Genomic DNA, 14,865 nt, shown 5'->3' with positions numbered 1-14,865 from the left:
AAATTTCCAAAGTAGCATTTCTGTTACTTACCAAAGGTAATGGGAACTGGCCTAAGTCTTCTAGCAGTTTAAGAGACCTCAGAGTCCAAAATCACAGTCACAGTTAGGCCTTTTCCACTTTCACTACTGAAAGAGTATTTATGTCTGGTATGGTCACATTACCACTAGAATGATACTGTATATTCTGTTTACCTTTTCTGCCTTGGGATCCAGGTAACCCTTGCAATCCTGGAAGTCCCAAAATTCCAGGTTTCCCTTTTTCTCCAGGTTCTCCTGGCAATCCTTGAGGACCTGTGGCTCCTGAGAGTGAAAGAAACCCCTGTGAATATGTAATTGTATTAAACAGTTGATTTTTTCCCCCCATGCTATGCAGCACACAGCTGTGTTAACAGCAGTACCTGCAAGTGTTTGGGGATGTAGGAAGAATTGATGGGTCTTGCTCTCTGAGACTGAGGAGACATGTGCTGCTATAGGTACAGATATAACTTTCAATGCCCCCTTTCATGTGATCTCTGATTTCTCCAGCCTCTTCACAGACATGCCTCAAGTGCCTTCTCCTGTTCCATGTATCTTTTGAGCTATTCCATGGCACTATTTTTTAAACTTTGGCATTACCTGGTAGTCCAGGTAGCCCTGGATATCCAGGGTCACCCTTGGATCCTGGTCTTCCAGGCTGTCCTTGGATACCCGGTAAACCCTTCTCCCCTGGAAATCCACAAAAACCTTAAAGGAAAAAAAAAAAAGCAATTTCTACAGAATGGCTCAAAATGCACAGGGAGCAGAGCTCCTTCTGCTAACAAAACTTAGAGAAAATAAACTTTTAAGTCTAATTTTGTCTTTAATCAAAGAGAGGCACCTGGCAATCCTGGATCGCCCAGAGACCCTTTCTGACCATGTGGACCAAGCAGAGGAGTTGGGTCACCTCTCTTGCCTGTTGAGACACAGTGAATTCCATTTAATACAAGCATCCTTTCCAGCCACAAAATCAAAGCTGAACACTTTTGTAAGATCAGGAAAGTCATTAATAGATATAAACAGTCATAGGAGGGGCTAAGAGAACACAAAATGAGAATTGCTTTGGCACATGCAAATTATGGCAGTTCACCTTGATTGCATTTTCTCTTATTTGATTTGACAAATTTTCCATATCCATAAGAATAGATTTGTATATGATTTTGATGGAATTTTTAAGTTCTGTGAAATTTGACAGGAATTTATCTTCTAAATTAGCAATTCCTACTTATATTGGAATAAGCTGTTAAAGAATGTACTGAAATGCAACTTTTGCCTTCAGGTAAGTGAGACTCATTTCTAATTACATTCATATTTTATGGGAAAACAGGACAGAAGTGAAAATAATTTTCTAGTGAATCTTCACCATCTATCTCACATATATCCTAAAAACTTGCTCTTTTCACAGCATGTCTATATAAACTCATTACCTTTATATCCTTTGGAGCCAGTCAGTCCTGGATATCCAGGGTTTCCAGGTAAGCCAACATCACCCTGATTTTTTTAAAAAACAAAATAAAAATGTTTGACATGGGATATGTGTAGCAGGAATGATCTGCAGGAGCATTTGGTTCACTTAGCAAAACTATATCTTAAGCTCAACAGAAAAAAATCTTGTCTTTGTTACATATCTAACCCTGGCCAACAACAAGAAACTGTAAGTTAGACTTGCTAATAATTTTGAATTTGTGCTTTTATAGCTTATTCTCGTTCTTGGCTCAAACAGCTTAATTTCCCCACAGATGGCTTGAATAATTTGATTTAAAAGGCACTATAAAATATATATCCAATATTGTTGTATGTTTCCCAAAATTTACTATAAACATTAACCAGAAATATTGTGATGTCACAATAAGAATGTAGATTTCCCTATTTTTCCTTTTGAATAATGACCGGTAATCAGCAAAGAAACTTAATTAAACAAATTAAGCAAAAGGATGTCCCTTTACAAAGAAAATAACTGTGCCTTTTCCTTCATGTAATCTCACAGTCTGCCTATCTAGCATACAAGAAGTGAAGAATTAATTGTACCTTGCATGAAATGTTTGTGTGGTTTTGTGTATCTGTTCTTGAGCAATACTGCTTGCCTGTGTTCTGCTTGGGGCAAAGATGACTTGCTTTGTCTTGTCTGTTGCCGTGGTCACTTCACACAGCAGGATATGAAGAAGCAGCTACATATTAATTGCATAATTGTCCTACCGCTATGTTATGATCTCTGTGGTAAGTGGTTTGTCAGTCTGTTCTTAAGAATAATATTAAAAACTTGATTGTGCATCTGTTTTTTGCCCTCCTATTTAGTGTAGTGGAGCCTGGACTTCAACCACGTGGCAAAACACTACATCAGAACAGGCAGCTAGGAGAGGTCCTTTCCTAACTCCCACCACAGTTCCTGCTAAAATGAAACCAAGGCACAGAGGTGTTTCATTAGGGAATTTACAGTTCCTACTACACCAGCTGTCTCTTCTCTGAGGGAACATCTAATGGGTGAGTACAATACAAGCACCCTTCATCATACTTCTTAGAGGCAGGAGATAACTTCAAAGTCCAGGACACTTCACTACCACTCTGTTTACCTGGTCACCTGGTTCTCCTTGAAAACCTGTAATTCCTTGAAGGCCCTTTGGTCCAGGCAAACCCCGTGATCCTGGAAACCCCATCACTCCAGTGTCACCTTGGTCACCTGGTAGTCCTGGAACACCATTCTTGCCTGGAAATCCTCGTGTGCCTCTGAAACCAGTATTGCCTTTTTCACCTGAAGTTGATTGTAGAACAAGATAATGACCAATCAAATCAAGCCAGTGTTTGACACAGATTTTCAATACAGCAACGCTTTCACTCTTGGTGTATTGCCTTAGTGATAATCCAAAGAAACTATACAGCCAGTTTAGGAGCCTGTAAACGTGGTATGGTGGCTGGATGTTACTGCAGCTCTGAGTCCACACTGTGCAAACCACCAGTGATTTATGTCAGAGAAATGTGTGTGTATGCAGGGCTTTTATGAACTTACCTCTTTCACCTCTCAATCCATGCTCACCAGGAAACCCTGGGTCCCCCATTTGTCCTTTCTCCAGACGGAGGTTAACACAGCCACTGTCCCCTGGAGGGCCCCTTTCACCTTGGAAGTAACAATACGCAATGTAAATATATCCTCATGAGTGAAGTGTCCTGAAAACCAGTTTGAGTGGTGACTTTTCTAATAGAGAAAGCCTTCAAATACTAATGTGGTTCTCAGTTTTCTCAGCAGGCTCACTGCTGACAGAATTTGCAATCCTTCCCTTGCTTTTTTCTTTATTTAGTCATAACCCAGGTGATATTAAATCAGAAGAATTAGGAAAGATTGTGAAATTATGAAAGATGGCAATTTTGAGCTGCCTGTGATTGCATCTCGCAGATAATTATTCTCTTTCCTATAAAAAATTAAACTGATTTTTAACACAGTAGTAACAAAACTAAACATAGCAACAATATAACTGCAGAGTGAAGTGGATTTTTACAAACCTTTTATTCCCATATCTCCACATTCTCCACTAGGCCCAGGTAGACCCATTTTTCCTTCTTCACCTTTTACACCAAAGATTCCCATTGGGCCTTGTTTTCCTGGGAGTCCTGGGAATCCCTGGGGTCCTTGAATGCCTTTGCTTCCTGGTAATATGAAATGCCTTATTTACATGTTAAGTCTGCTTATACTGCTGCTGTCGTATTCTAAGGAATAGTATAAAGCAAAAACAGGATGTTTAGAAGGACTTTTTAGGAAATCAGCAGAACTAGAGAACCATTAGTTGGAGCATGGCTTCATGCCACGGTCAAACTCCTCTTGAAACACTGATTCCACTGAAGCAAATTGCTTCCTGCTACCTGCAGTCAGCCCCTGAAGATTTAGGCTACCCTTACTCCTAAAGCAGTTATCCCCAGCACGCCACCAGATCTTGCTTGTGGCTACTGGATTATGGGGGCTTTGTTCTGCTCCCTGTCCCTGCCCTCCAGCTCAGGAGGTTGGCACCCAGAGAACAGTTGGACTTGACATTAAAGACTGAGGCAAAGAAGGCATTAAGTACCTCATCCTTTGCCACTATATTTTGCCCCCTCCCATCCAATAAAGGATGGAGATTCTCCTTACCCCTCCTTTTACTGCTAATGTATTTATAGAAGCATTTTTATTGTCTTTTACAGCAGTAGCCAGATTGAGTTCTGGTCACACTTTGGGCCTTTTGATTTTCTCCCCCCATAATCATAAGACAGCCTTGTCCTCCTGAGTTGCCTGTCCTTTCTTCCAAACTTCATACAATCTCCCTTTTTTCCTGAGTTCAGCTAAAGCTCTGTTCAGCCCACCTGTTCATCTTCCTCACTGAATCATCTTTCAGCGCATGGGATGGCCTGTTCCCATGCCTTAAAAATTTCCTTCTTGAAAAATATTCAGCCTTCCTGGACTCATTTGCCCCTCAGGACTGCCACCCAAGGAATTCTGTTAACCCTAAACATATTCCTCTTATTATAGCCTATTACAACCTATCACAAATAGTCAGGAAATAATATATAGAAATATGTCAGTGTTGAAAAATAACTAAAGCACCAGGATGGACCAAGATGCATCAAACTATATTCATCCCTTTGTTTTTATCATATGAGAAAGAACAAGGGATGGTTCTATGGTTACTGAGTCTACTCTGCTGCAGAATACTTCCTAACCTGAACAGCAGTAAAAAGGGCTCTGTCTACAAGGGAACTTAGAGGTGGCGTGGTCTGCAGGATATTTAACATACCTGTTTCTCCTGGGAAGCCAATGGGTCCTTTATTGCCTGGAAGTCCTGGGGGACCTCGTGAGCCTGGAGGACCTGGGGGACCTCGTGACCCCAGAGAGCCTTTGAGACCTTTGATTCCAGGTGGCCCAGCCAGGCCCCTGTCTCCCCTCTGACCTTTAAGGCCTGGTAAACCTGAGAAAGAGAGCTTTAATCTATGTACGTAAATGCAGGCAAAAGTTAAGCAATTGTATATAAAAAGTAGAAAGTGATAGGTTTGGTATAAATTTCAAAATCATCAGTCATGGCAAATTAAGTTGAAACCTTTTTTTTGCTATGTTGGAGTCCTCATCCTACCTAGATTTTTCAATTGGAATGTTTGTTTTCTTGTATTTCTTTAGTGACAGACAATAGGAGAGCACTGTGAAAAATCCCTACTTATTTGTAAATACTTTTGATAGATGTGTCTCCTAGTTCTTCCTAAATAACACTCCCATTAAAGAATAAGGAAGATAAAAGCATCACAGTAGTGACAGGAGCTCAGTTAAGTTACTCAGGACAATAGATAAGAGACAACTCATTGTTATAGTGAACTCACTGTGATTTGGCCAGTTAAGGAACAGAATGGGAAAGGAAGTTGGGATACACCTGAGATGCACAGTCTACATTCCTTGAGTTTAAAGAAATGTGCAAAACGTAATGTACGCCCCCAGTAATGAGCAGTCCCCATGGCAGCATTTGTCATGCCAGCCACATGTGGCTGGCAGATTTCATGTGATGAAATCTGGCAGAAAATACATGCAAAGCTTAGAGGTGTGAGGCAACCTGCTGTACCTTGAGGTCCTGGCAGGCCCATGACACCTCTGAGTCCAGGTGGTCCTGGTAAGCCTGGGACACATGGTGAGCCAGGGAAGCCCGGACAGCCTGGTGCTCCTACATCACCTTCTGGGCCTCTAAAACCTTTGGCACCTGGAAATCCTGGGGTACCAGGTTGTCCTGGAAAAAAAAATTGTTAGTTCCATTACTCACTGTCCCTCAAAATTCCTAGTTTTAAATTTGAAATGTACATGTTCAGTTACTATAGTATTTTATTTATCCTCTAGTTTTTGAATAGTTTGTGAAAAGTAATGCTTTTCTGCAATTTAGAATTGGCTGTTGTGGAGAACTTATTTCTTTAAGGAACAAATACAAATTCAACCCTCATCTATAGGTACAGAAGAGTTTCTGATGTGTAGGAGCAGAATGGGAGTAGCTCACTGGTCTGCTCCAGATGCACAGCACTGGCTCAGTTCTGTAGGTGATCCCTGCACTGAAGGATGGGTGCATCTGCTTAGGGCCAGGCAAAAGGAACACCTGTAAAAGGAAACAGCAATATTCTCTATGGGGTGGGAAGGATGTGGTGCTGTGGAGACATCACTGCAGCAAATAGCAAAATGTAAATGTAAAAACAGGGAGTACTGTTAATAGTCACCATTACGGGTCTGAGTGAGAGGAAGTTTTCTCTGAAGCAGGAGCACCTTTGCTCAGATTTTGTCCTTTGAACATGTAGAAGTGTTTCACAGAAACTGGCCCATACCTTGAAGTCCAGGAATGCCTGGATTACCCCTTGCTCCCTGTGCACCAGGGGGTCCTGGCAGTCCCCTGTTGCCTGGGATTCCTGGAGGGCCATATGTGGTGTCACCTGGAAGACCTTTCTGACCATCTGTGCCAGGTGGACCTGGGAGGCCATTTTTGCCATCAATGGTAGATCCTCTTTCACCTTCATCACCAGGATCACCAGCTGTGCCTCGAAAGCCTGTTGATATTATTTTTAAATTCAAATAAAGCTTAATTCAGGAGGTGTTCAGGGCTTTTTGTTTTGCTTCCCACCCCCCTGCCCCCCCCAAACTGTGGAATATTTTAGTCCAAATTTAGCCAGATTTAAATTGTCACCTTGCAAAGAAGAATAACATCATAAATTAAATTTCGTGTTTATTATTTATAGCTAATGATACATGAGGATTGGAGGAGGTAATTCCTGTGGGAAGTGACAGGGGTTTTCTTTGGGGCAGCATCGGTCTTGAGTACTGTCACTCCTGTCTGGTTCAGTGCTCTCTGGACACTGAACTATTCATTTCAATTCAATTCTACTTTACCCTACCCTACCTTTCTCTGCATCACAACTTGACCGGCAGCTCTCCCAAATTAGGGAAAGCACAATTCACCTTCTGGCCCAGGGATTCCTGCTCCTGGCCTTCCTCGATGGCCTTTTTGCCCATCAAAGCCATTTGGTCCAGGATGCCCAGGGAGTCCTTTTAAACCCTTTTGTCCTGCAAATAAAAAGGAAATACATAAAAAGGCTGTCAGAGCACTAAAATGTGTGATCTAAGGATTTTATCTTTATTCCACGCAAATTCACATACCTTGAATACAAGCTCTTTCATCTGCTTCTAACACTTTAGGCAAGAGCCACTAGCCACTGCCCAAGTCATAAACAAATGCATGTCTAAATGAACATGTTCCCTATTCCATTAACAGCAGACTGCAAATCACCAGTGTCAATTAGGAAAAAGTATTTCCTACAACATTTTAATGTTACAGGCCATGAACAGTGTTAACCTAGTGAATGACAGGTGTCAGCTCAAGTCCTTATACTTTCCTCTGCTATACCCTGCTTCTGGAATGGTGCAGATGAGCTCAGTACATTCATGTCTGTATTAAGTTTTGCTCCCACCCACAAAACTGATGTCAGGGAGCTGTGTTATACAGCTTGAAAATCCACTCTCTCCATTTCTTCTTAATTTGCTTGGATATTTCAAATGTCTTGGAGGCGATCACATCAGTTCCTGGGTGAGTTCTTTGAATTTAAATTGAATAAATTGAAGTAATGGTCATAAGTATTGAGATTTTAGGGCTCAATTTCAAGTTGCCATGAGCAATACAGTTTTAGAAATTACAGACTTGCAGCATATCTTTGCCTTGCACATCTCTTTCTCCTGGTATCCAGATGTACATAATCTAGGCCTTACCCAACTTCAGCCATATTTTACAGACTCTCTCATGCATTTTCATTGAGGCAGGACAGAGTTTGAAGCTACCTTGATTTAATTATATCCATGGAGCCTGCCTGCACACCTTCTGATGGTGCAAACTGCAGCTGTCTGGCCCTTGATTCTATTAGAGAATATATTCTTGTTTATTTGCAGTTTTACATTTAGAAACATGTATTTTGTTGAAAAACTAGAATAGTGTAGCTTTTTAGGATAGCCTCTTTTCTTTAATTAGCAACTTAAAACTCCACTTCAGTATAAATCAAAAATTCTTCTATGCATAAACATACCTTGAACACCTTTAAAACCCGGGGGACCTGGATTTCCAGGATATGGTGATGTAATGCAGACAGTTTCACCTGAAGCAAGAGAGAGAAGAAACTGGCCTGTTTGACTTTAGATTAACTGGAGTCTGAACACTTACTGTAATATTTCTGGGGAACTACCCAACCACATGTGCAAATGGGCAGTGACTGTTTATGCACATTGTTATTTCCATATTACTGAAGTTTTGATGGGGAATCTTAAAATATATTTTTCTTGATACTTCCTATGGAACATTGGTGATATTTCAAATTGCTGTAATACAGTTGTATTTTTTAAAGACAAAGTTTTTTAAAATTGTCATGGCAATTTGTTTTACAGTCCCTATTGCAAGAAAGAAATAATATTTTCTTTTTAATTCTATCTACAGCTATCAGTGTAAATTTTTTTTGCTAAGCATTTTTATAACCAAAAAAACCAGGCCAAGCTTTAAGAATAAATTGTGTTTTCATATACATTAATATTATTTTTATTCTAAATGAATAGCACTATAAGTATGCATATAGCTATACATATAGAATAATACATTAATATAATATACATATTAAACCATGATGGATGCCACCAAGCATCCAAATGTATATTTTGTTATTTCATTCTTAACATAAACATTCAAAATTACCTTTCTGGCCTTTTGGACCAGGTGGCCCAACATTACCCATATCACCAAAGTCTCCAGGGCTACCTCTGGCTCCTGGAGACCCAGGAAGCCCCAGACCAGGCAATCCCATCTGGCCTTTTAACCCAGGAGGTCCTGGGAGCCCAGGGAATCCTTTATCACCCGGAATGGCTACTCCAGAATTGCCCTAAAATAAAAAATTTTGGTAAGAAGTAACAAGAGCTAATTTCTCTCCTCTCTTTGATGACGAAAGAGCATGTTAGAGAATTATCTGGAGAAACACTTTCACAATGGAAAGACTACATGGATGAGATTAGTATTTTTAAATATTCAAAGGCAATAGGAACAAAGGGGTTTGTGTATTTTTTGTTTCCTGACCCCATAATATTGGCACACAGTATATGCAGAGATTATAATCAGGAGTACCAAAATAAACAGTAATATTTTCAAGAAACTAATTTTTTAATGGATAAAAACTTTCATAACCTTTCATAAGATAATATGTTAATTGAAATGGAAAAAGTCTGGGGAAGTCAAACATACCTCAGCTCCTTTTTCCCCTGGCAATCCTAGTTCCCCATCTCTGCCATCAAGACCTCTTTGGCCTGGAAATCCTGGAAGTCCAGTAGCTCCTCTTTCACCTTTTAATCCTTAAAATATTTTTTTGGGGAAAAAAATAATATTTGCAGTAATTTTAGGGGGAGGAGGTATTTCTGCTTAAAGAAATGCTGGGTAACCGTTGATCCTATCTTCATGATAATTCCCAGTCCTTGAATTCACATTCCTTAATGAGGCATTTTAGGCTTAGGAAGGCAGTTTGTGGTTGAATATCTGATGGAACAACTTGGTCTCTCTGTAAAAGACATGTTCACAGGCACCACAGGGACGTGGCTTTTGTCCGTGCTATATGTAGAGTTAAAATATTTGACTACTGAAACACATCACAGGTTTATTCTTGATTTCAGTGAAGTCAGGATATAGCAGTGCCGTATGATACCGAATATTTGCATCAATATTCCCCAAAGGTTTTTGGTTTTTTCCCCATGTGGATTTCTCTTGCATCGATATTTATGAGAAAGTAACTTTTGCATCAAGGACAGTAAAACTATTCTAACACAAAGATTCATTCTGCTGTGTCAAGAAATCCTTTGCAAATAAAAGCAAATGTTTTCCACTGTTCCAACATCTGTAAAAAAGCCACAGGCATCCAAAGCTAAGCTAACTTTTTATAAACAATAAGAAGGACAATCTTGTGTGAATAACTATTTTCGCCTTTCTAACTAAGCTTTGCCATCAGATTGCTGTAATTTATTGTTCTCTTTTTCTTTTGCTTTTGCAAATCATAACCATAACTGTGGAGAGGTTTTGATCTATTTAATTACAAGAATTCCAGTTGTGCAACTGGTGGCCTATTGTTTCTCTTCAATGCCTGGTCAAGAGTAATTTTTAGAAATAGGAGAGGAATCTGAATAGTCATTGAGACTGAGGTTTTCCCAAGAAGGATGTTGGTGGCCTAATTTGAGATAACAGCTATGGTATTGGTATATGACAGTTCAGGAGGTGGCTTCTGTTCAATAATACTTCTTCATGATTTCACAGTATTTGTATTCTGCTTAGTCTTTGCTGTAAAGACCTTTAGAAGACCCCAATTATCAAATGCATGACATGAAAAGTCATTTGTTTGCATTAATAACATGCTGTTAAAACTGTTTTATGGCTCAACTATAGAGAAAAAAACCACAAAACACTGTGTTGATCTTGTGTTTAGCAAGAAGAGATGGTACCAGGAGAGCAGTTTGAATATATATGCCCTCTAGGTTTCAGTAACTTACTGAGCTAATGGATTTAGTAAAGAGTAAATTAATGTTTTTCTCACGCTATTGCCTAGACATTGTACAGGAAAACAAAAGGGTTAATGGTAAAATGTGTGTTTACCTTTTATTCTAACTCTTCCTGGATCACCCTTCTCTCCTTTTTCCCCATGCTGTCCAGCAGAACCAGGAGTCCCCTTATCATTGAAAAGAGTTGTCAGTTATCTCCAGCAAAGAATCAAAGTGGGAATTGAAGGGACAATTAGATAGCTATCTCTTGCATGGTTTCCCCAGAAAAGACCAATTAAAGTAAGCAAAAGGACACACTGGTCTCTTTTGATGGTCAAAAAGAGGAGTGTGAATGGCATATGGTCTTTTCAGGCTGACTCTGCCACATGCACAGAAGCACAACTGTGCTGATTTTGCATTAATTGATGTTTGGTGAGGAGGGAAGAAGCTACCCAAGGAAATGATTCTTCTGGGGGGAGCTGCTGAGAGCTTCCTCCCTGCCTAATAACACCAATCAGTGACTCATTTTGAATACTGACACTTTGTTAAACCACTAGAAAGCTGAACAGGCCTCTGTGAACACACATGTTAAAAATGAATAAACCCTGGGAAATCTCAAATTGTTGAACCAAAACCACTACAACAGCTGAAAGAAATTGTAATGCCAGAGCACTGGGCCCATGGCTGCACAGATGTGGGACTGCAAATATAAGAATATCAAGAGACAAATGATTCATTCATTCTTCCCACTGCAGACTTCAACCCACAACCCACTGAGGAAGGGAATCTCTGGAGGGTGGTGACTGCTGGATGATGAGGCTGTCCTCCCAGAAGTGAACACAGCAGGAAGTAAGTGATGCTTTTTTTTCTGAATGAAAATCCACAAAGACAACAGTGAAAAATTTCATCTTGTTAGGTACATTATATTCTTAGATGAATATATGGTTTGAAAGGTTTAAAGGGGAAAATAAATACTTTCCTATATTTTTATGCTGATTTTTGTTTGCAGCTGTCCAAGCAGGGTGCACTATTCATATCATCTTTGGTCAAGGTTTGATTTTGCAACAGTATATGTGGATCAAGACAAACCATGTGAAATTTACACAGAAGTAAAAGGCCACTAAGGTACAAAAACTGGGGTATTATATAGGCAGCTTCCTCTCTTACTTAAAATTTTTCCCTTAAAAATAGGTGGAGAAAAACCTGTTTATAATGTGATTGACAATTTTAAATCAGGCAGAAAAACCTGTTTAAAATGTGATTGACAATTTTAAATCAGGCAGAAAAACCTGTTTATAATGTGATTGACAATTTAAAATCAGGTAGCAGACTTCTGAAAAATGTGTATCTGAAACTAGAAGTGACTATGTGTTACAATGTCTAGATCTTCAAGTAGGCAGTGATGAGTTATTAGTGTCTGAAAAGAAAATTAAATATTTGGAAAGTGAGCAGAAGAATGGAGAAAAATGCTCCATTAGACCAAAGCACTCTGTACTAAAGTGAATTATTTCCTTCCAAAGTGATTACTTTGTCCTTGTTTCTCAATTAAGTAACCTAAGATCAGCAATATTCAGGACAAGGCTTCAAGCCTTACTTCAGAGCCACAAGGGCATTGCACATAAGTAGCAATAACATCAGAATCTCACATACAACACTCAGGTTATAGGGTTTTAAGAAAAAAAAAGGAGCAAATATAAATCTTCTAGTGCAACAATTGGAACTTGAATGAGAGCCCTTCCACCTCCTTCTCTCAGACTCACAGTGGATTTGCTTTTTTTTTTTTTTTTTTCTTTTGAAAGAACATATTCTGGAAACTTTTAAGCAATTCCTTATGTGAACAAACAGTTCTGCTATTAAAACAAACCCAAATCTCAAAAAAAAAAAACAAACCAAAAAAAACCTAACAAATAAGAACAACAAAAAAGGCACAATAACCCCTCTAAACATGCCCCTCAAAACAACCCAAAAACCCAACCATAATACAACAATTATAAAGCAGGGCATATCTACCTATATTTTCAAAGAAAACCCTCTGACTCATGAGAAAGTGTATTAAAAAAAACCTGCTATTTGGCATTATTTTGGCATGCAGCATCCTGGATGTACATTCCATATGTCAGACCAGAAGAAGTAGATCAAAATCACAGCAGGACCAATAAATTATCATATACTGTATTCCTAAAGCATTTAGATTAAGTGGTGTTGTGAATTACTGCTCACTCTGGGGACTAAGATAAACTATATGAAGCACATTAAAGAAACTAAGTCTACTCCCAAAATTAAAAGCGTGTTTCACTAGACTGTAATAAGCTAAAGTACATAAAAGTTACAGATAGTTTTCCAGGACACTTTCTCAACCATTCTGCTTAAATGCCTCCTGAGTTGAGAGGTAGGTTGTTAACTGAAGCTCATGAAAAGTACTCACAGGGAGCCCTGGTGATCCCACTGCACCGGATAAGCCTGGGTCGCCCTTTTCTCCGTGTCCTCCAGGGTATCCCATTTGTCCTTTCCTTCCTTGAGTACCTGGAGGTCCTTGCACACCACGGGGACCAGGAGGACCAGCACTACATGAGCAGAGGCCTTGACTTCCTACATGAAAGTGTCAAAATTACATTGAAACAGCTGAAAAATTATTACACAACAAATAATGCTGTCCTTTTTCTTTTCTGTGTGAGTAGTGCACGGACCATTTTATCTCATGTTATCTCACCTGGAGAGGATTGTCAGTCTCCCTTTACAGTGCTGAGTAACTCTGCACTAACAGGACTTTGCTGATTGAGAAGCCCCAGTGCCAACAGGCCATGTAACACTGTGCTTTGATGGGCCTCAACCTCCAAGTTACCAAGAACTTCTTGCACATTTAGATTTGACACTCCTGGCAAAGGTTTCAGACTCAAATTGTTGTTATCCAGGCCAACTTACCCTTCTCTCCTTTTTCCCCTTTTCTTCCTGGAAGGCCAATTTGACCTTTTGGTCCAGGTTCTCCAGGGAGCCCTCTGTCAGTACAGATTACACCTTTAAAAAAACAAATTTTCCAGCCAGTATGAATCAGGTTTATGTTTCCACAGCTTAGGTCATGTGTCCTCCTCTCCCTTCTCCTGTTATTCTCACATGAGAAGTTAGAGATCTTATTAAATGCTTTACAAGTTGTTGCTTATAGAATATACTGCAACAGACAGTATGGCTAGAGTTAATGTTGACACATTACTTCTCAATGCCACTATTTTTTTCTACTTAGAACTTTACTTTTTCTTTTCTAAAGGATGCAGATTTGGGTTTCCTCCTCAGTATTTTTAACTTGAACAGTTAAAAACTGGTGTATTGGACTAAAGCACTTTGGTCTAATGAACCATTTTAATTTTTAATTTTCATATGTGTGTTACTTTTGTGGGTTTAAATTACCCAGAAAACTATGAAAATCTTGAAATCTCACTGATCAAAAGCTAATAGGAAAAATGTGGTTTCAAAATCCCATGTAAACTTCGAAATAGTTGTCAAAATGCACTTTTCACTTCTCTGTACATGTAGCACCAACAAAAACAATGGATCTATTACTCTGCAGAATTCTGTTCTTGTTATATAAATTGCTATTGAACCTACTGGGTAGTCCAGGTAAGCCTTGTCTTCCTGGCTGCCCTGGTAGGCCTGGTGGTCCAGGAAATCCTGGTCTTCCTGGGATTAATTCACCTGTTCCAGGCAAACCAGGGTCCCCTTGAAAACCTTGAGGTCCTGGTGCCCCACTTACTCCTGGCAGGCCAGGAAGACCTGAAAAAAAAGAAAGGTAAATAGCCCATACAGCATTCATGTGAGATATCAAGGAGGAAACTCCAGACCATTCATGACTGCCTTGAAAAACATCTTCTATATAAATAATGCTTGAATCTAAATCCTTAGCTTTTTCAGGATCCACAAGAAAAAAGGTTCCTGCTGTAGACCTTCAAATGTTTCTTTTCCTCTTTCCCTCCATTATCTCTTTTCCAGACATCCCAGTTACTCCAGCTCCTCATACAGAGCAAAGCCATCCTCAGCACATCCCTCTGTATCTTTTTGAGATGGAGAGCAGAAATTTTAAGCACAGAACTCCAGACACAGTTATACCATGGGTTTACCATGGTAATATTCTCCTGTCTTCTGTCCCTTTTCTAGCCATTCCTACTGTTCTGCTTGGATCATTTTGTGTCTTTTTCTGGCTATTAAGTGCTGAGTTAATATTTTTATTGAATAGTCTTTGCAGTGGGTGACTTGCATCAAGCAAGAAGAACAGTTTTCTTTCAGCTGCTTTCTTTCCTTCTAGTGTATAGTTCCCATTTATCCTCTACTTCTCT

General features: G+C 39.5%; 1 protein-coding gene across 3 annotated transcripts in view; it reads right to left on the bottom strand.

Annotated features, from left to right (window-relative positions):
- Window positions 1–14,865, bottom strand: part of COL4A4 (collagen type IV alpha 4 chain) — an 88,490-nt gene that overhangs the window by 16,719 nt on the left and 56,906 nt on the right. For all 3 annotated transcript variants that reach the window (XM_068200906.1, XM_068200904.1, XM_068200905.1), the window contains 18 exons: window positions 14,141–14,305; window positions 13,463–13,555; window positions 12,966–13,129; window positions 10,656–10,728; window positions 9,264–9,370; window positions 8,724–8,907; window positions 8,068–8,136; window positions 6,953–7,057; window positions 6,325–6,543; window positions 5,583–5,744; window positions 4,773–4,943; window positions 3,511–3,654; window positions 3,020–3,127; window positions 2,586–2,764; window positions 1,443–1,506; window positions 857–931; window positions 616–723; window positions 193–300 (listed from right to left, as the gene is read on the bottom strand). In XM_068200906.1, the coding sequence (XP_068057007.1) occupies window positions 193–300; window positions 616–723; window positions 857–931; window positions 1,443–1,506; window positions 2,586–2,764; window positions 3,020–3,127; window positions 3,511–3,654; window positions 4,773–4,943; window positions 5,583–5,744; window positions 6,325–6,543; window positions 6,953–7,057; window positions 8,068–8,136; window positions 8,724–8,907; window positions 9,264–9,370; window positions 10,656–10,728; window positions 12,966–13,129; window positions 13,463–13,555; window positions 14,141–14,305 (2,298 nt within the window). The remainder of the gene's footprint in view (window positions 1–192; window positions 301–615; window positions 724–856; window positions 932–1,442; window positions 1,507–2,585; window positions 2,765–3,019; window positions 3,128–3,510; window positions 3,655–4,772; window positions 4,944–5,582; window positions 5,745–6,324; window positions 6,544–6,952; window positions 7,058–8,067; window positions 8,137–8,723; window positions 8,908–9,263; window positions 9,371–10,655; window positions 10,729–12,965; window positions 13,130–13,462; window positions 13,556–14,140; window positions 14,306–14,865) is intronic.

Source organism: Anomalospiza imberbis, chromosome 10 (assembly GCF_031753505.1).
Source record: "Anomalospiza imberbis isolate Cuckoo-Finch-1a 21T00152 chromosome 10, ASM3175350v1, whole genome shotgun sequence".
Lineage (NCBI taxonomy): Eukaryota > Metazoa > Chordata > Aves > Passeriformes > Viduidae > Anomalospiza > Anomalospiza imberbis.
The sequence above is the reverse complement of the archived record's forward strand: the minus strand, read 5'-3'. Positions and strand labels throughout refer to the sequence as shown.